The 24,693-nt window shown below is 39.4% G+C and overlaps 1 protein-coding gene across 7 annotated transcripts in view; it reads left to right on the forward strand.

Annotated features, from left to right (window-relative positions):
• Positions 1-24,693, forward strand: part of TENM4 (teneurin transmembrane protein 4) — a 624,775-nt gene that overhangs the window by 431,637 nt on the left and 168,445 nt on the right. For all 7 annotated transcript variants that reach the window (XM_076328426.1, XM_076328432.1, XM_076328425.1 and 4 more), the window contains 2 exons: positions 2,776-2,990; positions 8,517-8,727. In XM_076328426.1, the coding sequence (XP_076184541.1) occupies positions 2,776-2,990; positions 8,517-8,727 (426 nt within the window). The remainder of the gene's footprint in view (positions 1-2,775; positions 2,991-8,516; positions 8,728-24,693) is intronic.

Genomic DNA, 24,693 nt, shown 5'->3' on the forward strand with positions numbered 1-24,693 from the left:
GCTTTCTTATTGTACTTTCTTGATGAAGTATCCAGTCCACAGGGCCTGATCCTACTGTAGGTTAAAAACTGATGAAACACAGATGGATTTCAGGGGCTGAATTCAGCCTGGTGAAGAGAGCCTTTCTTTGGACTTCTGTATCAGGATAAATGTCAACTGCTGGCAACACGATATAACAGCTCTTAGGATATCAGCTTCTCAGACATACAACTGTCCACCAAGAGGAGACATAAACTTTGTAATTGTGTGTACAAACAATTATTTCTGTGAAATTGTCTTCTGCAATCACAGAAGCATTTTTGCTCGCATGAGCAAGCGCTGCTCTCTGTACAGGCAGAATACATACTGTGCTCATTTTCTTCAGGCTCTCTCTTGCATAGCAACATCTATCATACTAAATTCTCACCTTCCCTGATTCACTCCGATGTACAATCTTTATTAATGAACAATCAGTGCGCATATCAAATGCTTTAGGTTTTCATCTGAATTTCTAAGAATCTATAAAACATATCAGTAGTAATCGGAAAAATATATCCTTCATTTGAACCAAAACATGGGATGTCTTTAGCTCTTTTTTTAATAGAATCCTGAATCTTTTCATCTTGCAATAATGGAATAAGAAACTTTGCATGAAGACATGGGAACTGTTTCCTTTAATCCTGACAGTGTGAAAAGTAATTTTTAGTATGCCAAATAAATATTAACAATCAAGTTGATAAAGTAATCCCCTTTGGAATCAAGCTAGTGGATTTTCATTGTACAATTGTACTCTATCAGCACGAAATGATTCGGAAAGAATGTCCATTTACCTAAGCTGCTTCTGATTATCTCTATTAATATACACTTTGACTAAAACAGGATAAAAAATCAGTAGATTTCCCCCCGTATTTATTTGAATGCGATGAACAAAGATAAATGAGGATCTTCTAAAATTACCAATAGCTTTTTTTCTATAAACATGTATACACCCTTTGCTTTCTAGACTGTGCTAGTATGCAAAAAACTTCTGCCACAAGATAGCACAGAAATGAAACTTGCCATCAAGTCCCGCTCCAACAGTGTACTTAAGCAGTTGCTAACTTTAAATCAGGGGTTAGTCTTATTTGGACCAAAAGTTCTGCGAAAAAGTTTTACATAAGTAAAAAAAAAAAGAGAAAAATTCTCCATCCTATAAAGAAACGTCTTCAGAGACTTCTTTTGTCAACAATTAATATGCATATCATTTCTATATGGATTTTACAGAGACAGCAAACAATTTACATCTGTTTCTCATAGAGAGTTGATGTTGGGATGGTATATGGAGAAATTTAAGGAAATATTACAATTAATATTATATAATATTAAAGGAAATATTATAATTTGAAACAATAAAATGAAAAGTTGTTCTGCCAATCACCTTTTCAACACAACAAGTAAATTCTAAGACTATTTGACTTGAATTCATGATGGATGGGAAAAGATATTTTTGTTTCCCATTTCTCAAATGTAGGTTCTGGAAGAAAAAAATCTCACAATGTGATTTTCCTACAAAAGGTTGTATGTTCCTGAAAGTTTCCTTCTCGTTTTGTTAGAATTGCTTGATCTGTGAAACACAGAGTAGTGTGCTGTAATGGCATGGAGATGAGATAACAAATTTATTTGAATTTCTAAAATTAATAATTAGTCCTTGTTGGTGACGTGATGCTCTCCTTACTAAAGCAAAAATCTTTCAGGTGACACTACTGCATACTTTTTAACTAGAAGTGTCCTTAAATAAAGACTGTTTGCTAAGCAGTTGCCTTCTTCATCGTCTTTATGCACTGCAGGTAAAGCTGTGGCCACTGCTTACACCGAAGGCTGAAAAGGCAACATTTTGGCATTTTATTTTCCATTCTGCCCCTCATTCCCCAGGCTTCCTTTGGGTCCAAATATTTTGAAGCGGCCACCAGTTTTGAGAACTGTGAGTGTATGAATTTCTAACCTGGAATTTCTCAGGTGTGTTTTCCAGGGATGCTGAGCTCCCTGCTGACTCCCTTGGACATTATGGCATGTACTGATTGCCATCCGGATACCCAGGCTTTCCAACCTGGTGGTCGCTTTAAGAAACAGATGCCTCCATTTGCTTGTCTTCTGAAAGAAGGTGGATAATCATAACACACTTTACAGATTGTACTGAAACCCGATTAAAACTTCTCATGTTTCTTAGTAGATGTTACTCAAGTGCAGGGTATGATTTCCTTCATTTTTCTGTCCTGTTTGTTCTTTAGCTTTTTTTGGACTGTTGAACAAATTTCAAGTACTGTTACCACTGTCAAGAATTAATTTAATAGAGAAATATTTTCCTTTCCCCACTTAGGCATCATTCATGCTGCTGTTCTCCACACTACCATTCCATTCTGTGACACGTCTACCTCAATCTTACTACACTTCTCTTTGCTAATTTAATGATTTCTCCATCCGTGAACTTATATACATTTAGTATATAATGTCAGATGATTTATTCTTATCTTCAGAATGTAATTACGCACTCTCTGATGTTACAATTTAAACAAAAGGTCATTTTTCTCCAGGTTGCTCTTCCCATGTTCATGTTTTCAAACAAAACAGTTACTGAAGCCAGGAATAACCCTGCCAGTTTTCATCCCATAATCATATGGATTGGCTAGACAAAGTACTCTGAAGACCTCAGGACACTAACAGACTGTTTCTCAAGATCAGTGTCAGAGATACCAGTATGATTGGATTACTTTTAGGATATAAGGCTAATCCAAGATTTTTGTTCCTGTGTTTTGGCAGGAAAGCCCAGTAGTTTCTTTCCAGACGACAGTTTTATAGACTCTGGAGAAATTGATGTTGGCAGACGAGCCACACAGAAGATCCCTCCTGGTATCTTTTGGAGATCTCAGGTGTTCATCGACCACCCAGTGCATCTGAAATTCAATGTGTCTTTAGGAAAGGCTGCTCTGGTTGGCATCTATGGCAGAAAAGGCCTCCCACCATCACATACACAGGTAATGGGACCTCATTTCAATTAAATAATAGTTGTCTTAAATTGCATGTTCTTATGGCTTATTGTTTTATTTCAGCTATTACTTTCAAGAATTTGTTGCATGCTTACAAGATGTTAAAGGTCATTTATCCAGAGAAATATAATCTAGTGACAATTGCAAAATTTACACGCATTAACCTGGTGGGCTGTAGGCACAGGTAAAGCAGGCAGTTGCCTAAGGCAGCAAGCTGCCAGAGGGGGAAAAGGGTTTTGTGGGCTGGTGGTCACTGAGGGTATCAGCTGGTTGCTCCTAGCAGCATGAGATACTACCTTGTCCATCCAGTGCCCCTTGCAGCAGCGGCCACACTCAAACTACATCAAAAACAATCATCTCCTAAGCAGTCTCGTGTATCTCAGGTCTGTCTCCCTCTTTCAGCCTCTGCCTTTCCCCTCTCATGGTAAGAGCAGCAAGACCCCAGTGGCTCACCCTCATGGGAGCAAGTTTCACTTTTGTGTTCTGTGCTGAAATGCCTTGAGCCAACTCTTCACATTATGCATGTTAACTGTCAGATTAGACTGAGATTGGTCAGGGCCCAGTAATTGGCATATAACCAAACAAAATCAAGTTTTTACAGAAAACCACTGTCTTACTTAAGCAGAAATCCAGATATAGTTATTCTTCTGTAGGTCTAAAATGAAAGCAGTTGCTTTTCTTGACACACCTTGGCAAAAGCCATGTCAAGAAATCACTTTCTGGGAAAAGCTCTGAAGAACCATCCCCTTAAATAAGGATTTTGTACATTATTTTCTCTACTTTCCATTTCAGTTTCTAAGCTGGTCTTAACCAGATTGGTTAATACATTCGGGCATAACTCTCATATTGGCAATGCAAAGCATCTTACTCCCACTTGCATCAGCAAGTTACCAGAGTATTACCAGCTTTATATTAATGTTGTAACTTACCCTTGCCCTCCACTATTAACTGAAAAGCCTAGCAACCAACACAACTATTTGAGATTTACAGAAATACCCTGCCTTTATTTTCTTTTTGAACAAACAAATATGTTTATCACAATCGTTCTGGGTAATATGGTATTTTCTACATATTAACACACCTGCAACTTATTTATGTCAAAGAGGTGTCATAAATCTACACTTTCTCTGCCTACTTTTCTGCAGAATTAAAATATTTCAATAGGATCAGCAGGTCATAAATTCAGTGACACAGTACTGCTGTTATTGCCCATTTTTAATCAGTCTCTTTTTACGGGAAGATTCAAACATTTAAAACTTAAAACTCCTGTATTATTTAAATAAAAACTCAAGTCATGGTCACATAATACTAACTGTCAATCAGAAGTCTGTATTAACTCTGATTTTACTTGTTTATTATCATTATTAATTTCTGTTATGGAACAGGAGTTATTACATGAATAGTTTCAATCGTTTAATTAACAAATGTAAAATTTAACACTTAAACCTCAAGTCTATTGAACTTAAAGCAAAATCTTAAAATGTAAGAGGGCACTACACCCAACCATAGTAATGTTTTAAGCAATTAAGAAGCCCACACCGACTTCACCATTGCTGCTGTTCTTTCTTTAACCTCATTTTTGCTGGGATATTCTGAGTGATTTGTCAGTGTCAGGGCCTTTCCCATTTAAAACAGCGTGGTTGTGTATCAGTTGAAGCCTCAGCTGAGAATGAGATGTTAAATGTGGGATGTGGCACATGTTTGTCAGTATTACATGCTGGAGGAGGCGATGCACTTGCTCAGAGTCCTTGTAAGTGCTGTTTTTTATGTAGCCACTAATTGAGAGCTGACAAGTACATAAAAAAAATCATCATCTGGACCAAAACGTCACCAAAAATGACCAGAGGGACATTATTATTCAAACAATAGAAGTCATGGTACACTAATAGAAACAGATCCCAAAACCCACCCTGTTCTGAAGAAATAACTTAATGAAACTGCAGATATTGAAACAATATTGATATATTACTTGTTAATATTTAATTTAGTTTTGAAATTATCCCTTTTCCTAGACTTATTATTTTTTAAACCTCCTGTCAGTTAAAACATTGTTCTCCTTCTGTATAATATGAAGTTTAATCCTTAACTTTTAATCTCACCATAGCTTAATAGCCTTAGGAGTCATTGAATAGGTAACCTGTTTTCTGTGTTGAAATGGTACACTTGTCTCTCATAGTTAATACATATTACACAAATCTCATCTTTTCTCTTGTATAATCCAGAGTACCTGCTGCGGCCCATAAATCTACCGAATGAGTTTTATATTTCCAAATTTTGTAAGGAATTTCATAAACAAGACTTTGGCAAAATGTGTGCTTAGAGCAGTGATACAGTCTACCCCAGAAGAATTTAATAAAGGGTCAGATTTTTTTCCCCAGCCTATATCTAGTTGATGGCAGTAGTAGTAAAATTCTAGCTGATAATCAGGTTTTCTTTTGTGTTAGATAATTAGATATTTCTTCTGTTTAGATAATCCATCTGCTGTAGTGTGGGCCTTAACATAGTCTATTCTCTTTCAAGATCTTTGAATTGATCCCAAGGCTGTAGATCCTTAGCATATATTCCTGAATTTGGTAAAATGTTAAAAGTGTCACATTTATCCATGCTCAAACAACAAACTATTCCAGATTCTCTTTGGGAAACTTTCTCTGCCTGTGGTGATCTGTCTTCTAGTCGAGGTTGCCAACAACCATGGACACTAATAAGTAGGAACAAAATGCAAGCTCCAAATTTCTGTAGTCTTCGAAATAGAGCCTGCAGAAGCCTAAACTAGTTTACTGTTAACTAAAGGCATTTCTTCTCATTCTTCTCAACAAATCATAATAAAAGTGACACAATTTTACTGTGGTCTATTAGATTTAATCTTCCTAGATCAAATAATTTTTTAAACTCTTTTTAACCTAGGGCAAATTTTGTTAAATCATAAATTTTAGGGATTGGCCATCACAGCTTGTGTGAGGCATTTTTCCATTTGTACAATTTGAATTTATTAACATGGTATTTCACCTACGAATTCCGTGCTTGCAATAACTCTGCCTATTAAAAATCTCTGAATGTATTAAAATGCAATAAAGCACAATCCATTTGTGGTTCAACTGATATTTACTACTAGTAACTAATAACTTTGCAAAGTCATCAACATCCACAGCAGCATCTTGCAAATATTTATTAAAATAAACTTACTTTTGGCAGGAAGCCCCAAGTAAGCATAACCCAGGTTGGACTGTAACAACAGCAGCTCACCGTAGCTGGGTGCCTTGAAACTGTTTTCATCCCACTAAGCTTTAAGCATCTAAATCTAGTATGTAGCAAGAAATGGATGCTCGTAAGGCACAATCCACGGGACGTTACTTAGATGTCAACTTTAGGATGAGGCAGATTGCATTCTAGAAGTGTCTCTTTCTTTGACTGCTATCCAGTGGTTCTAGAAAACTAATTCAAGCTGCCACGGAGATGTCAGCACTTGATGAGATGAACTTTGCCTATGGTGTCTGCAGCTACCTGTACCTTTTAAAAATCTAGTCAATCATCTGTCCTGTCATACTCCAAAACAGAAATGGAAATAGTTCTTGCTCTTACTGGTTTCAGCTTCTTCAGTACACCTGGCCAATGTGTTCCTCAGTCAAACTCAACTCAATCGAGACAGTCCCAGCAACCAGACAGCACTGTGATGTCCTCTGTCACTGCCCTTCTCAGCTGCGTCAGTCATGGCCACACTGAGACCTGATGAGGAATCAGCCTAGGCAATAGCTCATCCTCAGAGTGGCTACAGATATCTGGCTCGCAGAGTGTCATTCAAACCAACCTCTCACTAGTATCCTCTTAAAATTAAAATCACTAAATCATTATTTTTTTTCAAAACAAACTTACGTTTTTATTATATATTTTTATATTGTATATTTTTATATTGTATATTTTTGTATTTTGTATTTACATTATATTTTTTTCAAAACAGAAACTCTGTCTCTGACAAAGCTAACTTGGATAGACACCCAAAGGGAATGCCCTTCACAGATGTGCCAGCTTTTCTGTTCTCAAAAGACACTTCAGCACCAAATTTGAGTGATCTATATACTGAAATATAGCAAAAAAATTAAAGCAAGGCTCAAAACTTATTTCATGTAAATACATAATTAAAAATACAGTAATTAAAATACTCTAGGGACAAATTTTGTCATTTCATGTGCAAGCTATGTCATATATAGCTTATTTCTCAAAAGGTTGTTGGAAAGAAACACTTTTAATTTTTTTTAACTTAGCAATGACTGCAGAGGAAAGAGCACATCATTGAGTCCTTATCTTGGTTGACTTTGAAGACCATACCAGACAACTTAATAATATAACAGAAGCGCCCAAATTTTGCTACAGTAAAGTCAAAAGGGTTAAGCCTAAATATTGTTGCCACACTCAGCCAATGCTCAGCAACCATTCAGTGCAGCAACATTTACTGGTACAAAAATAAGTGGTGGTGTTTCGTTCTGCCTGTTTTCCTCCTTTCTGCCAAAAACTACAAGCTTATTTGACCAACTGGATGAGAGAGGCAAAACCAAGGGAAGTCAGGGAATAGAAAAGCTAAGCTGTGCCCTAACTGCTGGATTCTGCTCGCAAGATGACCTGTTCGCCTAAACACATGATAAAAGTCAGATTAGATAAGGTTCACAACATTTGTGATGTCTGCTAGGCTTGTATCTGACTTGTCCCATTAATATATTACAGACAAAATACAATTATTGCCGAAAGTCAGTGGAAAGTTATTTAAATAGGGAACTAAAGGTAGTTGCAATACTAGTAGCAAAATCAAAGCAGTTGTTCAGCTGAAGTTACCCTGGCAAAAAATTAATATGTCCTTTTGAGGAAAACTTCCAAAAGCGATGCCCTAAATGGGACTTCTGTATATTACTTTATCTCTTTTCCATCTTCATCTTCTACAATCTTTTAACCACTTTTGCTATTGCTTTAAGATAAAACCCTTGCTGACTAAGCAAAATACTTCTGCAAGACCTCTACCAGAATTTACAAATACCTCTTATCTTTTTCTTGGTGACCCATAGCAATTCTGGCAAACAACCTGGTTAGGCTGGATACATTTTTCTATTTGCCTTGTTAGACAAGAAACAAATAAGCTAACAAATAAACTTATCATCATACTCACAGTGCAATTTAGGCATGGTCCCTGGACCTCATGTTTCCCTGCCTATGTTTCTACAGAATGAGAACACATCAGTAGGGTCAATATGCCCCAAATCACATTCTAAATAAAGATGATTTCTTGATTCATGTAATTACAGAAAAATACTTTCATATACTAGCTATTTCCAAAATGGTTACTTGCAGGTAGTCCAGGAACATACTTGAGTTACCAGAGAAAATCCTGTTTATGATGCTCCTGTAGATCTACGTTTCTAATACTTGATATGAAGTATGTCTGTCTTCCTCATAAGACAGACCCAGAGAAGAGACTAAGCTTGAGGAAGCCTGAAATGCACACAAACATCACTCTTTTTTATGTTTCAGTTTGACTTTGTCGAGCTCCTTGATGGAAGACGTCTACTGACACAGGAGGCGAGAAGCTTAGAAGGACCCCAGCGGCAGCACAGAGCTTTTGTGCCCTTGTCCAGTCATGAGACAGGGTTTATCCAGTATTTAGATTCAGGAATATGGCATTTAGCCTTCTACAATGATGGCAAGGAATCGGAAGTGGTTTCTTTTCTTACTACTGCTATTGGTAAGGATTTCCTGTATTATTCCTAAACTCCTAAATATGCCTCGAGGCCAGGTATTAACACACATACTCAAATTGCATGGTAGCTTTGTGTGGTTTCAGAGAGGATGCTTGTAGGGAATGTATTTAGCAACAGGCTGAATACTGTTAGGCCCTAAATATCTCATAAGTATTTTGTAGACCTCTTTAGTCACTATATCCGTAACAAGATTCTACCCAGTGCCAAAGATGGATTACAAGCTTGAAATTCCCTGCTTCATTTTTTTCCTTTGAACTTCTTTTTATTTAGGTTTTTTGGTTGTTTGGTTGGTTTTTTTCTCTTTCTGGAGCAGAGGTATAGGAATGATTGAAGAGCACACAGCAGCACCATGCAACAGTTTTGTGTGACAGACAGTCCTGCCTTTGAGCACCATCAAAACTACTCAAGCTGGAGTTCAGACAGAGTACTGCATTAAAACTCCAATAAAGAGCACTGCAAGGCTTGGCACTAGGAGCCACAATAACAGGAATCTCTGTTTCTCCTTGCTAGCAGAAAGAAGCTGAGATTTCTTAAGAAGAACAAATCAACTAAACAGGTCTCTAATTTTCTCTGGCAGTAAAGTGCCCTGCCAGTTCAGCGCAAAGGCACTGATTTGTTGCTGTCCAACGAGGAAAGGATGCTGCCTGTGGGCTGCCTGTCAGCCTAGCACACTGGGTATTCTTCCTCCACCCTGTAAATATCAGAATCTGTTTCTGATTCAATAATATTTAATTTTAAACTTGACTGACCTGCTGAAACCGTTCATATACCCAAATTCATTTGGTTGTAATTTAAAGATTGCTCCATAAAACTAGCACTCGGCTTTCTTCTAGCCACAGTGATTGTTTAACAGACTTTTTTTCTTTGCTGAAAAAAGCAGACTCATTCCAAAGCTGCCATTAATCCCTCTCCCAGAAGAGGCATTGGTGTTGAGTCTCAGCTGTCTGCAATAGTTACCTAAGAGCTATGGGCTGTAATTTGTCTTGGCAGGTTAATTAAAAGTTTAGGTGTTATTAAAGCAAAGTCATTAAGATCCCAATATTCCGTTTTAGCGCAAAAGTATATCTAATGCAGAAGTGGAAACACTTCTGCAATACTCTGTGTTAAATTTATAACCTGGAAACGCACATGTTCAATCCTGTTCACAGTTAAGCAACACTAGAAATAGTTGCGTGTTAGCTTATGCAATTGGAGTCTTGCTCTATAGAATACGGATTTACTTTCATTTAGTTTGCTTTAGCAGTTTGAGTTTTTACTTACACCGACCACCTTCTGCCCAGAAGAACCTCCAGGTATTCTTCTGAAAGAGACTTTTTTCTTTGTCTAAGAATTTCTTCAGTTTAAAATTCCCCATCACAGGGAAATCGGTAAGACTCTCACAGCAGAAAACACTTTTAAAGCACAGTCACTAGTTGTTCTTGTTTTTATAGTGGTGCTGAGTGTTCTAGCCAGACTTTTCTCTTGGCTTCATGGCACTAACATACGGGGGGGGCAGGGGGAACCAAAACATTCTTAATTTGCCTCTGAACAGTAAGGGGAAAGGTGTGGGTGAGAAGCATGTCAGACTGTCTTTAAGGCAATCCTATTTTTTTTGTTTATACTCTGCTATACGATTTTGACCACGTGATAAGCAGAACAGTCCATGATATATCCCCTGTTGACCTTGAATTCAGTACAAGGAAGTTTTCTTGTGCTATACAGCAAGAGAGAGCTTTGCCCCATATGTGGGAATCACTTTGCCCACCGGCAGCTGTATAGCAACACAAAGCTATAGCATACAGGAAAAACTGTTTAGGTACAAGCTATGCACTTTGAAACTCACTCAAGATAAGTAAAAATTTTAGATAGGAAGATGTGGCTTCTTGGCTAGAATTTGGCCAGAGAAGTGCAGCATTTTTATACCATAAAAAAATGTAATAGCCTTAACAAGTTGGTACCTTTCTTCTTAGTCTAGATTTGAACAGCTTGTAAAAAAAAATCAAGGCAGGTGTTTTGTGTAAATGTACTGTAATGCTTCAGAACCTTTCTAGTGTATTCATGAGGTCTGGCAAGACATGGTTGCTACATTTTAAGTCTATAAATACTATAGTACTCTAGTGTTACAATTTTTGTCGGTGCCAGAGTAAAGAGGATACAACAACCTGACACAGTGTTTATGAACCAGGGTGTAAAATTGCAATGCCAAACAAATAAATCAAGTCACACGTGATGGGAGCCTTAGATCTATCTGTGTGGGGTGAGGAACCTGCAGAGTTGTTGTGTTGACTGTCAGAGGCAAGCTGCCATTTAATTTGATTTCTGTGGCAGGAGCACGTAGAAAAACCTCCCTTTTATTATTGCACAGGCATAGGGCTTACAGTGAGAGTGTGTTTGAAAAGTATAGCTGTGATACAGGAAGAAGTAGGATCCGGTGATCTGAGAAGAGGACCAGCAGCCTGGAACTCCTGAATTCTGATTGATGTGCTAATTCTGACCCAGCACAGGCTCATGCTTCAGCTGCTCACCATGTAAAACTACGGAGAGTGACATTTCCCCAGAGATGCTGCGAGGCTGATAGAACTGCTGGGAAAATGCATTAAGCATTAATTAATAATCACGGATAATAGTAGAAAGCACAAAATTGATAATGGTGATCATAATGATAAGTTCATAAAGCCAAACTGTGCAGCCGTTCCCCAGGCAAACCTCCCCTGTGAGTAAGGACTCACCTGAGTAAAGGACCATAGCTTTTACTGCAACAACAAAAATGTTGAATGGAAAGGGTGCTGATTCTCCAAGTATATCTGCTATGTTCCAACAGACCGAACTTTTCAGAGGCAGTAAAATCGTTGCAGGCTCTGTAAGACAATATCAACTGCAATTACTGTGCAGTGCTTGTCTGGAATGATTTGGCCTCCATTATTCTAGTGAAAACTGGAGAAAAATGGAAAAAAGCATCTGTATTCCCAGTTTGATAACACACAGTTAATTTCACAAATTGTAAGGCTGTCCATCATACAGTTTTGGAATCCGATATAGCTAGAACTAAATGCAGTCAGGAACATTAGCACTGATTTTGAGGGCAGGAGATGGCAGTTTAGCCTGTTTTCTAAAAGGATGTGGAACCATCATCACTGAAGAGTTAGGTGGTGTCAAAATGTGTGCCTGTTACATACCACTGCACGTAAACCTAGGGAGAATACAGCATCGTAATGCCTGTCAGAGCTTATACTTCTGCATAATACAGGCAATTCAGGTGGAGGGAAAAAAAAGATTATTCTGGGAAAGTTTTCTACTTTTAATAGCATTTTTATATCCCATTCCTCTGAATTACAATGCAAGATTTTATAAAGGAATGGGCAATCAAGGTCTCTCAATAATAAATTAACCTTTTTTCTAAATGACATTGGTGGCACTTTCTGAAATTTCTAATAGAAACACTTCTCTGAAAAGCGCCTTGTGGATTCACCTCTGCCTGATAGTGGTTATTTATTCAGAGCAATCTTGTATAAGTGGAGCAAAGTAGTAGGCTGAGGAATCAGCTGGAATCAGCACATCTGAGACAGAGGTGTTGGCCAAAAATCTGCTCAGTAGAAGCAAGGAACATCTGAGAGCCTGAAAACAGCATCTACGGGGTCAGAAAGTGTCTTCCAGCAGCTGTTACTGCTGAGCTCAGGCAAGCTTGGCTATGCAGGGCCACTGAGAAATCAAAAGGAAACGCAAAATCAGCTGTCTGTGAGAGGAGAGCATCTCTGTTTACCAGCATGTCACCCAACAGGCAACAGGAAACACATGTAGATCACCCATGATAGGATGCAAGGTTTTATCTCACTTTTATCTTCTGCAAGAGATAATGCTTAAGTTTAAGAAAAGGACCGTTGTTCCTCCTGCCCCCTCCACTATCCATAAAGAAAACTACCATAAGTACTTTCCTCCATCAAAGTGCAAAGCAAGCTGGTGGTGTTATTTATAAGGGGCTGCCAGCACATACAGCAGTTCGCAATATACATCGAAAGGCAAGCTCCCTTCCTGCAATAGCCTAAAATATAACCCACCCCCATACAGTCCCTAGGACAGCAGTTCACACACAAGAAGGACACCAACAGAGGAGCACTCCACAGTAGGACTGAGCTTAGAGAGGAGAGAAGAAATTACAGGGCACAGAGGCAAGCATGGGACTGGGAACCCTCCTTCTGTGAGAGGTGACAAGAATGACTCTTCCTTAGCTCTGAGTGAAAATGCCTTTCTGTTTAGCTTGTTCTTAGCAAAGGAAAAAGGAAAAGCCTGAGTAACTCAGATTTGCTTCCCTTCTTTTGCTGCCTATGTGTAAGCAAACTTAAACTCTATTAACTTCCAATTCAGAAGGGATGCATAAGTGTCATCCACTTACAGTGTCAAGGCCATTCACATTATTTACACTTGCTTTGCTAATGTCTGGAAAAGTCTAAATATTGAGGAGTCAAGAGACTGTTCAGAGTAAAATGGGGTGTGATCTGTTCTGGCTTGCACTTTCTTTTAGCTCCTTAATGCCTGAGTTACCTGACTTAAAACTCCCCCATGTAAGATTAGATCTTCAGGACTCTGAATGAGAAAAAGTAGTTTTAATGTCCCAGCTACCCTTTTCTGAACTTCTCCTTAACCTATATCCAGCAAAAGAGGCTGAAAGTTAGGCAAGTACTTTGCTGAACCAGGACCCTTTAACTGTTGATGGGACTCCAGCTGCTCCATGGAAGTGCTCAGTTACTACAAGTGTTGTCCTCCCCTATTGCGTGAGTATGGTCATCTTAGCCCTTCCCCTGTTTCACAGAGGGACATCTGAGCACTTCCACCTTGTGGTAACCCTCTACAGATAATTAATTACTAGTCTGTTCCTTCCCAGACTCGCAACTATCTTCTCGCTCTGCACAGAAAAAGAAATAGAGCGACGTATGAGAACCATGGCAGGGAGGAAAATCACAATTTCATTTCTGATGTTATTGATCTCTCTCCTGCAAAATAACAGCAGAGCTTTGCATTCTCTGCAAACAGTTTTTTGCCTTCAGCTCTTGTGTCCCATTACAAGCCCTCGCTTGACAGACACTCTATCAGATGGTCAGTGCCTTTTTTCATTACCCTCTTGTTGCCGCCACCTCTTTTTTGATGCTTTGTTTCCTGCTTTCAGCTCTTACCTAGCTTCTCTGAGTGTGATAAAGCTTGTTGGTCTCAGTCAGGTAGTATTTAGAAAAGATACAGTCACTCAATTCAAGTAGGAGGCAAAAAGGGCATTTATGAGTCCCTGCCAGGCTGTGTTAGTTTTATTTTCCTTGTGAATTTGGTCTCATGAATGATGTTAGGTTGACAGGTCTGCTTGATTGAAAACTTACGCTTATCCACAGAGTAGGTTCAGGTTATGCTGCAGCACTGCAAGGTGTCTTCCACTAAACATCCAGTTGGCCACAGGACTTAAGGTCCTTCTGTGAGAGTTGAAATAGTCCATGCAGAAGGATGGCAAGAAGACAGGAGATTGCCATCTCCATCCTAGCCAAGTCCAGCCCAGCCTGATAGGTAGGGTATCACCTGGAGAGCCAGAAATGTGGGGTGAACTCCCTCTGTCTGAGCTTTCTATGAGCTGCAAGAATTCCCCTCCCCAAGCAGGTGTAGTAGTGTGCTTGGTGAGATTTCACTTTTTCATCCAGCCTATGTGTAAATCTAATCTGTTTGCTTTATAGGGCTTAATAAAAAGCCAACATAGCCTGAGCCTGGATCTGGAAACGGAAGGAAGGCTGTGGGGAGGTGAAACTTTTCACATTAGTTTTCACTTCCCGTGCCCGGAGGTTTTTTGTTTGCTATCCTTGGTAAAACAGTGATGATGTTTTAAGGGATACGGCCCTTAAAACTTTAGCGCCTGGAAGTCAACAGTAGCTTTATCAGTCCCCCCTCAATCTTTTCACCGTTTTCCCCAAAATTGATGAACAGCCTCATTTCCCAGTGAAGTGAGCCAAGGAGATGAACATGTTCCAGTGTTGGAGTTTATCTCCTTGTCTGCCTTTTCGGACAACTGCTAACAGATCAAGCATTGCTCCTGGTTCTTAAATCCCCTTCAGCTTCGGTCAGTAATGTTTGTACATGATCCTATGGCACACCGTTCCCTAAATGTTACCTGCAGCTTTTTGCCCACTTCTGCTGGAGCTGCAGCATTTCCAAGAAACCTGAAGTCAGACCAGTCGTTTCAAATCTACATGTTATTTGTGATGACCTTTTTTCTCTCTGCAAGTGTCTGAAACAATTCTTACATAATAACCCTGCTTCCCAAGCCATAATGGCAGGCAAAATTATTATTTCAGGATTTTTCTTTTGAAGACATAAAGCATCTCTAATAACGGGGAAATTAGGGACACATCTCAAAGATAATTAAATAATAGGAAGCCTGTAAAGGTCAGATACTTGGCTGTAAAAACTTCCACAGCTGCTCTTTCCGTACAGAGTGTATCTCTTCATTGATGCTCTGTGAGTAAAAGCTAGCAGTAGAAAATTACAGTGTGTAAAGCTAGCTTAGCTTTAAAGCAGAGATGGAATAGTTTATTTAATGTTACACTTGAGCTTTTTCTTGTTTTTTTTTTATTATTTTGGTTTGTATATGTACACTCTTTCATTAGATCTTATGATTGCAAGGGATAATTTGGGTGAGAAAAATAGACAAGCAGACAGATATTTTCATTTATATTGTTGTACAAAAGAAATTAAGCCATGTTTGTAAAGATTGCTTAGATGCCAGTAAGTATTCATCTCAGTAGCAGTTAGACATCTATATGTCTTTAATGATCCAGATTTTGTCTGGTTTTGATCATGCTTTAAAGTGGTAGAAAAATGAAGGTAGATTTGTCTTTCTGAAAACCTTTGCCTACATCTGTACTTACATGGGCTGGCAGCCCTGAACTTGCTTGTCAGTGTGCTGTTTGCAGGCAGGCAAGTTCTCTTGATCTGACAGAGCTTGTACAAAAGGTTTATTGATTGGGGTAATTACTTTAGTTTTAGGGTCAAGAAAAGGTTTATTTAATACTGAAGTTAAAGCCTTTTTCTTTCTTTCTGTTATTTCTGTCCCTTATTTTCAGTTCAGGTTTTTTTCAGAACAGCAGAATTCTGCCTTAATAACACGGCATATAGTGCTATCTGAGGGTTTCTGGAGAAATGTGTAAAACAGTGCATATGGTTTTCGTTTTTACACTTTTGTATATAGCTCTTTCCATGCACCCCAGACTGCAGGCTAATGTAAGCACAGCTTGTTTTATTCCTGTGTCGTATTACCGAGCTGCTAGAACAGCTCTGTGCAGACTTTTCTTTCCATGAATGCTCCCCTGCTAAAGCACAGAAATAAGGTTGTGGGAGTGACTCGTCCGTTTTGGCAAACAAAAGGAGCATCTTTTCTGTACTTGAACAACAGACTTTTTTAAGACTTAATTTTCCAAATACTGCATTAAAGTGTATGAACTTGCGTGCATTTAATTGACCACAAAAGAGAACAGAAGCCAACAACATCAGCAGCTCAGGCATTACTGGACCAGTCTCCACTTCTGCACGGGGGCCGGGTGGGATGAGAAGGACATAGTCTGTACGGTAACTCCTGGCATATGTTGACTTTTTAAATGATAATAATGGCTGGTCTGTGTATTAGATGTGTGACTGCTTGCTTTATCTAAGTGCTACAACAGTCTCAGAAAAAGAGTTAAATAAATTGTGTTAAACTGGTTTCTAGAGGGCTTGCTGGAGGCTCTGAAAAGGAACATGATTTGACCAAGTTTGTGCAGCGAGTTCACTAGAGGCAGAAACGGAGCCATGAGTTCTGCTTTTTCTCTGGCCCTGATCGAAGACCACTGAGAGCTCAATGCAGTTGCCTGAGCACAGGCATCTAGAGGCACCTGAGATGCCCCAGGGAACTGAGGGCATCTCTAGAGGGGGGCAGATCTGACATAAAACCTAGAGGAGGCTCAGGCCCTTCTGTAGCAGTGGCTGGAGACCAGGCATCATACTTGAGAGCGTGTCCCTAGCACCAGGCACCTACCTAATTGAACCTCAGACATCAGTCATTCCAGCCGGTACATCCTTATTTGTCAGGCTGGATATATTTGCTAAAGACTTTATCTAAAATGAAACTTAATCTTTCATGCACCCAAAGTTATAACATTGCTAAGGTTTCATGGCATTTGTTTGACCAAATGAGATCACATTTGAGGTCCTCTCTGTGTGTGTATGCAAGAATGGTTTGCTTTTTCTCCCCTAGAATACACCAACTTACAACATAATTTAAAATGAAACTCAAGGCCAGCTTTAGCCTTGCCCTGAGCTACAAGAGCAGAAATTGTAATGTACTGAATGTGAAGTAACTTCCCGCTTGCTAGTGCAGCTCCAGAAGTTGAACCCTGAAGGCTGAATAATTGTTGTTTCCTGTATTAGTTTGTAACAATTTATGAGAGTGGGAAGGAACAAAAAAAAATTCTTTGCAATCCCTTGGGCAAATTGGGGATATGAGAGTTTCATTTACTGGAGCGAAATTAAGGTTTAAAAATATTCCAGCTGCAAAAACCGAAAACTAGTAAGAAAAAAAACATTTGCAAGGTGTCTTTCTAGATCTCCACAGCCTTGTCATATGGATGTTACAAGTGTGGGATTAAAGTGTTATTGTGCTTAGAAGCTGCATTGTAGAAGGAAGAAGGCGGCTTCAGCCCAACAGCTACTCTTTGTTTAAAATCATTCACTGATTTTTTTTTTCCCAGCTAACTTCTAACCTGTGATCACATTTCAAGTGATTTAGAACAGAGGGTTTTTTCAGATGGTCAATGTATGATTCCTTAAGAACTGTATTTCATAGACCCTTTCATGCTTTTAGCATTGCTCACGTTCTCAAGGAAAGAAACAGTGTTCCCTGTATATCCCTGTGAACAGCAGAAATACATTAGCAGGATTTTCTAAAAGTTGCCTTCATTCTGGTCCCAGTGAAGTCAAAGGAGATTTTACCATTAACTTAAATGGTAGTATACATAGACCAATGCCCAAGTGCTTTTGAAATCCCATTATACCTTATGCTTTCAACCATCTGATTGCTTTAGATTATAAGGCACCCTGCACTGGAAAGATTTCTTCTTAAAAAGGAAGCAGTAAGAGAAAGGAATGAATCAGTGAGATAAAGCTCGCTCTCAAAGGGCAAACCAAATTCAGACCAAATGTGGCATAGGCTTCTGAAATGGTCCACCTTGTTCTCTTCTTTATTTACTCCCCAAACTATTCCCACTTGGTCCCTGTTTCTGTAGAACAGAAGTTCAAAAATAGTGCACAAAAAAGCTGTTTTTGTAGTATTTCCAGCTGAGCCTGAAGTCAAATGTGCTTGAAATAATGTGAGAAAGACTGACATTATTGTGGTGAGAGCCATTCGAGTACCTGGATAGATATCTCAAGCCAGGCCTAGAAGCAAAAGTACAGACATCTCAAGGGAAAATGTGCTCACGTGATGTACTGTCAAATTTGGCAAACTCAGCAGCTCTTGATGATTTCAATAAGCAACCCAAACTGATCCTGAACGCCAAACCTTTTGCGCTTCACCATCACCTTTTAAAATGATCCAGCCTCTAGAGCTGCCGCTGGCTGGAGCAGGTATTTTCTGTCAGTACATTGACGGAGATGTGGGGTATCTGCCGTTGCAAATTGCTTGGTTTTTAAAGTTCTTACAGAAAAAGTGGGGAGTGGGGGGAGAAAAACATGCAGTTGGATACTGTGATTACTGTACTTCACTCTGACTTTCCAGAATCAGGAGTGATTTAAGGAGTTGTTTAAAAGACTGCCTGCCTGTTACCCTTTTCCTAATTCAGCATCCTTATACCTGCATGTGAAGGTTAGAGTTCCACTGGGATATGAGAGCAAACCAGGGTTATACGCATGGATCTTTAATTAAAACAGACCTCCCAGCCTTCAGAAAAAGAAAAAAAAAATCAAAATCTGGCACAACACCAAGTGGCATTAGCAGTATCAGCATCACACTAGATGCCCTACAGAAGAGGAAACTGTGAAAGAGAACTCAGAAATAATGACTGAGTTTCCATGATGCTGTCAAGACTTTCACATCCCTGGCTGCCAGGTGTGGATTACTTGAGCTAGAAATGTAAAAGCCTTATAAAACACAAATGAAGCAGAAAAATCGAAATCGCAGCAGGTGAGGATGTACCGTAAGAGGGAATCAGTCCTTTGAAACCTCAGCTGGGGAAGGAAGAGGAGAAGCAAGAGAATACCAGACCCAGCATTTCCACGTTTCCTTTGTTTCCAGGGCATTTTTTTTCCCCTTTCTTTTTTTTGGCTCATAATGTCAAATTTGATGTTTCAAGATATCTGAAACCTGTTTTATCCCCTCTCACCTCCGCGTCTCCCTTGGCATTGTTATCACAATTACACGGGCAGGTGACAGTTCTCTAGGCTTAGAATCCAACCTACCCTGCAGTGAAATTCAATCGAGTAGCATCATTTCTTTGAAAAATAAACAAGACTGCAAGCTCTGCAACTGGGAAGTAAATTAAATGTCTTCACAGAGCTTCAGAATCTTCTTTGCCTTTCATGTTATACTGCCTGACTTCCTATTAAAATTATTGCTAACTTAGTCGGGGCAGTGACAGGGAGCATTTTTGTGAAAGAGAGATGTTATTGCAATGAGCTTGCAGGTGACAGCTTTATCCTGGACAAGCAGGTCTAGGAGAAAGAATATGTGGCTTGCTAAGGTTGCTCTGGTGCAGCACCAGAGAATAAGGTGAAATAATGTGGTGTCCCTTCACTCTCCCATGAGATGTAATTCACTGTAGGGTGAGAGGGATGCTGTGCACTCCTCATGGCCCTTTTGCATTGATGTGGCTCACACAGAGGATTTCAAGGTTAGATATGAACCATGGAATCTACCTACCTGCTGCCCTGCTCCATGTGCGCTCCCTCCCTCACAGCAAAGCATCTTCTTTAGCCAGGGGAACATGACTAGGCAGAAAATAGGTCAGTGGACAGTCAGGAACAATTTCTTTCTGTGTGACAATAAATATATGTATTTATTTGCTACAATAAACAATTTTCCTCTAAGTATTTGTTTTACCTCCAGATTTTTTTTAATTTACTTACTTTTTTAAAATTAATTCATCTGTGTATACAGAGGGTTGATGTTTATAAGGAAAGGGTAGAACTTTTTGTTACACCAATCAGTATGTATGCATTATCTCCCTGGGTTGGTAGATTAGTCGATGTGGCAATTTACTTTAGGCCGAGCAGCTACATATATCTTCTCACCAGCACAGAGCAAAAGATTTTGAGGCGTTTCTTGTGTAAAGGTAGAGGAGACTACTAGCTGAAGAGGCCAAACAGTGAGGATACCTAAAAACCCCGCTTCTTTTCTTTGCATCTCACTTCTGATACTGAATATTCTCATTGGTACAACAAGTTTCATTTCCTTTGAACCTTCATTCCAGAAACTGAGATTGTCATTGATTCATTAAAGTATAGTTCTTCTACTGCAGCACTATTCCTACACATTTCTGACACCAAACGCTGCCAGTTCCAGAGCAACTCTTTGAGGTTATCGAATGAAATAGTTAACATTTGAATTCATACAACCACACTGCACTGAATGGCATTTAATCAGTTCTTAGAAAGCAGTCCCGGTGCTTATTAACTCCCAGGAAAGCTACTGACTTCAACTGCCAGCTAGATAACTATTTCTTCTTTGCCAATAGATAGTTGCCTCTAAAGGCCTAGGGAATGATGATGCTTGGTGGCGAGTGTAGGCTATAAAATATTTATCTTTAACACACAATTGTGTTACTGCAGCCTCTAATAGGATTTGGTGTCAGGCAAACATCTGCCTTGGCCTCTGGCCCAAAGATATAGAAACAAGCTATTAAGTTGAATGTTGCATAGTAAATAAATAAGGCGGAAATACTGTTAAAGTAGCTATACCACTGACCGACAAACATAGTGAGTATATAAAAAAGAAGTCCATCCAGAGTCTAACAGTTTGTCTACCTCCTTAATATGTTTATTGTATTTCATCTGGATAAAGGTAATTCATGTAGGTAATTGCAAGCCAGGCTGACGGATCTTTATAGAGCTCACCACGGTAGAGTTGGCTTTCATGGGGCTTTTTGTCAGCAGCAACGTGGTCCCCTGAGCAGACCATTAGCCTGGGAGCTTTGTTGCTGTCGTGTCAGTCAGTTCATGATACGAAGCAAACGGTGTATTTGTCTATGCCTCAGATTACCAGCCTAAAAGAACGGGAATGGTAACAATTAGCAATTTCCTATTGAACTCAGTGATATCCTTAGATGAAAGATAGTGTAGTGTGAAGTCTTATTATGGGTCTGGGCAGGATCGTGCCAGTTTATAGCTTCTCTCAGGGTAAGGAGTGATTGCAGTGGGAAAACAGCCAAGTTTCCCTCAAAATCTACCAGCTGTGAGATTACTCGTACTGAAAAAAGTCCCCCAAGACAAATGGCAAAAATCCCAGAGTATCCTCAGCAGCTGTAAGTCAACGTGGTGCATGAAGTGAAGCTGGTTTGCTCCAGACCATGATCTGTTTCTTTCTCTGCTTTGATAATTAAAGCTTTTGAGCGGGAAGGAGCTTAAAGAGTACTTCAGAAGAAGAGTTTTGCTCTTGGAGAAGTTTAGGCTTTCGCACTTAATGCATGTTTTCCCTCTCTCATTTTTATGAATCTAGAAGCACTTTTGTACATCCTCCTTTTTCTGAGTGAGGTAGGCTGGACTAGGGTAGGGAATACCTGCTGCCTCAGCCAAGGCATTTCTGTACCGTTCTCCAAAATGAGACAGTGTGGATCTGAGGGCAGCGTGTCTCGTTATGTCATTTACTCCTTCTCTCAGAGGAGATCTGGATGTTTACAATATTTGTTCAGGAAATTACTTGTTTTTTCAGTTGCTAGATTTTGAAGCTGGCAGAACAATTACTTCCATACGCAAGCTTCTGCAATCCCCATTTGAAGCCACACGGCCTCAAGTTTTGCTGGTCTGTCACCAGTGTGAGTTGTTTGCTTTCAGGAGGTTTGCTCCTGCTGCCGTTGGTTGTTGGAAGGTGGCACAGGAGCTGCATTTTCAATGTTCTCTTTGGACACAATAGCAAAACCATATGAAAGCATCATGCATCATCCATTGGCTGACCCTCCAATTACTAATCTTTGCCCTTACCAGCTGGTGTCAATCAGATCAGAGATTTGGAAGCCCAGAGAAAGCTGTGGGAGTCAGACTGAAAACAGAGAACATATCTCTCTTTCTAAAAAAGAATTGTCCATGGTCTCACAGTGAACTTCAACAATTAAATGAAACAAAACAAAACAAAACATTGTCATGGTTCTCTAAAGCAATTCCCATGGCATTATTCGTAAAACACCATATGGAATTGTGTATATATTGGAAAATATCCCTATAGTTACGTGTAACAGCTTACAGAATAAGTTGTAGAATGGAGACTAGAAGCTAGCCATAACTGCAGTGACCTGTTTTTATTTATTGATTGACAGTTTATCACCTCTGTAGCAATGTTGACTATGGACATACTTAAAAGACAGATAATTGCTTTGTTCCGCTAACTTAAGGTCTCTATAAAAGTTAAGAGTTTGACCTCTTCTGTCATCTAAGTCCTCTTAGATAATAATTAGGCTAAGTACTAGCTTCTGCAACAGATGTGCAAATTTGTCCATTTGATTCTTCATTCTTTCTAGGGTTCCCCCATGATGGTTCCCTAATTTCTTATGCCAAGTCACCCACCACCTCGTGTTTAATTTGAAAGTTAGGTATTAGAGCAGTGTGCACAGATGTGTGTACACGTACCATGTGTACCACTTCAGAAGGGCCAGAAAGTCAAGTCAGCTCTCCAACTGGCACAGTCTGCAACCATTGGAACTAAATTCAGTCCTGGGATGAAGACACAGGTTTTTATGGGAAGTCTTAAGTGCGTATGACTTGCTAATGCCTGCAATCTTCAAAGTAAAAAGAAATTCCCGTTTGTGATTGTACCTAAGAATATAAATAGGACCATGCTCAGTATTGCACACACAACTCTCAGACTTGTTGATCACAAGCCTAGTCACAAGCCTTGTTTGTTCTCATTAGCTCTGGAGTTCATGAGGAAAAAGCAGGTTCATCTAACGCTTCCTTTATGGAAATACTTTTTGAGCTATTTTGGAGTAGCTTTGAGACAAAGATGTGCTGCATGAATCTTCATCGCTTTTCAGACTTGATTCTCAGTAGTGGAGAACTTTTGGGAGTGCGCAGAGACCTTAATTGCCCTGAGTCACGCCAGGCAAGTTTGTATTCTTAACTGCTAAAAAATGGTAAGTGGCACCAGCCACTGTGGGAGAAGAGTTTCTCTTCACTTCATCTCGTCTCTATCAGGCAGGTTATTCCAGGGCAAAGTGAGCTAGTGTAAAATGAGAGCACGTTAGAAACGTTACTTTTGGCTATATTAGAAAAACAAGGAGCATCAGAGAAAGCAATGAAGTCGGATGAAGGGATTTTTAAGGGCCTGCTCTATTAATAGTATAGGGTGGTCAGGCCACAATTAGGAGTTACTGAGGTGCTTCAGTGAAGAAGGTACAATGGGTTTCATTCACCTGTTTTTTTATTCCTCTTGCGTCAGCCACAACATGGTACAATGCAGTTAGGGCACAAGTGCAAAGAGTCTGGGAAATCAAGGATTGAGGAGATGATAGTGATATATGAAGTGATAATGTGTGCATATCATTGCATTTTTGCAAAGTAAAATGCCAGCTCTGTAGATGAACCACAAAATATACGTGAATGTTTTTTGACATGCGTTAGTGTCGGTCACTGTGGATGGGATCTGACCAATTACAGGTGTCTTTGGTGACAATACCTACATCTGAACTAGTCAGAGGAGGAAAGGATGCACCACTGGAGTAAAGTTCATTAAATGGATTCACCCTAAGAGTCAGGAAAGTTTGGTTACCCAAACACAGGTATGCTCCATTTCTGTGGTCACTCTGAACTTCTGGATCCCATTATACATGGTCAGTATAGTGGATAAGAGTCATTCGGTTTAACCTATGGTAGACATCTAATTGGTGTACTGAGTCGTGCCCATCTTGTCTTAGGCATCACAAGTACATCAGCTGAACCACACTATAAATGCCAAATATTATTTCCAGTAACAAAGATTGCCCTTTAGCTGATGTGGTGCATTGTTACACTTTGGAACAGCTGCCGTGCCTGATGCTACATTGCTTTTTAGATGTTGCTTTGATTTTTTATTATTTTGCATAAATATTCTTTATTATATTAGATAAATATACCAAGAAAGTTGTATGGATATTTTACTCCTTTTCAAGGACTCAATATAGTCCTTTAAAGCAAAAGCTTGAAAAAAGCTTTTAAAAAAAGTGTTTAATATACTATAGGTGTTGTCATAACACTGGGAGTCTGTCCTGCATCAAGCACTGACATAGGTATTCCCACTGACTTCAAAGGTCATGCATATGTAACCTCTACGCAGTGTTGCTACAGCTTGCAGACCCGACCCAGAATGACAGTGTGATGGTGAGGTTTCATGAGACGTCTGAGTACTGCGCTGATGCTGAATAGCGTGGCCCTACTCCTTCTGCTCCCAGTTTTCAGGCAGTAGAAAACAGTTCACTGTTGGTTTTTTTTTTCTCCGCTGCATTATTTTTTTTGCCACCTTTTGAGCTTAACAAACTCATTGAAGAGTCTGACAAGTGCCAGAGCCAGCGTAAGAAGAGGGAGCTTAGATGTACCTAGGATGAGAGGATTAGAGGAAAGGGACTGACCCTTTCAGCAACAGGAGCTGTTAAATCTCCTTGCCCGTCTCATTATCTTGTTTCACAGTATTCACACTCTGTATGTTCTTCATATGTGTAAGTATGTGTATGGGCATAAATAAATAACTTTTTTTTTCTAAATTTCTGCATATATTTCTTGAGGACAAGAAGGAT

This window comes from Aptenodytes patagonicus, chromosome 1, assembly GCF_965638725.1.
Source record: "Aptenodytes patagonicus chromosome 1, bAptPat1.pri.cur, whole genome shotgun sequence".
Taxonomy (NCBI): Eukaryota; Metazoa; Chordata; class Aves; order Sphenisciformes; family Spheniscidae; genus Aptenodytes; species Aptenodytes patagonicus.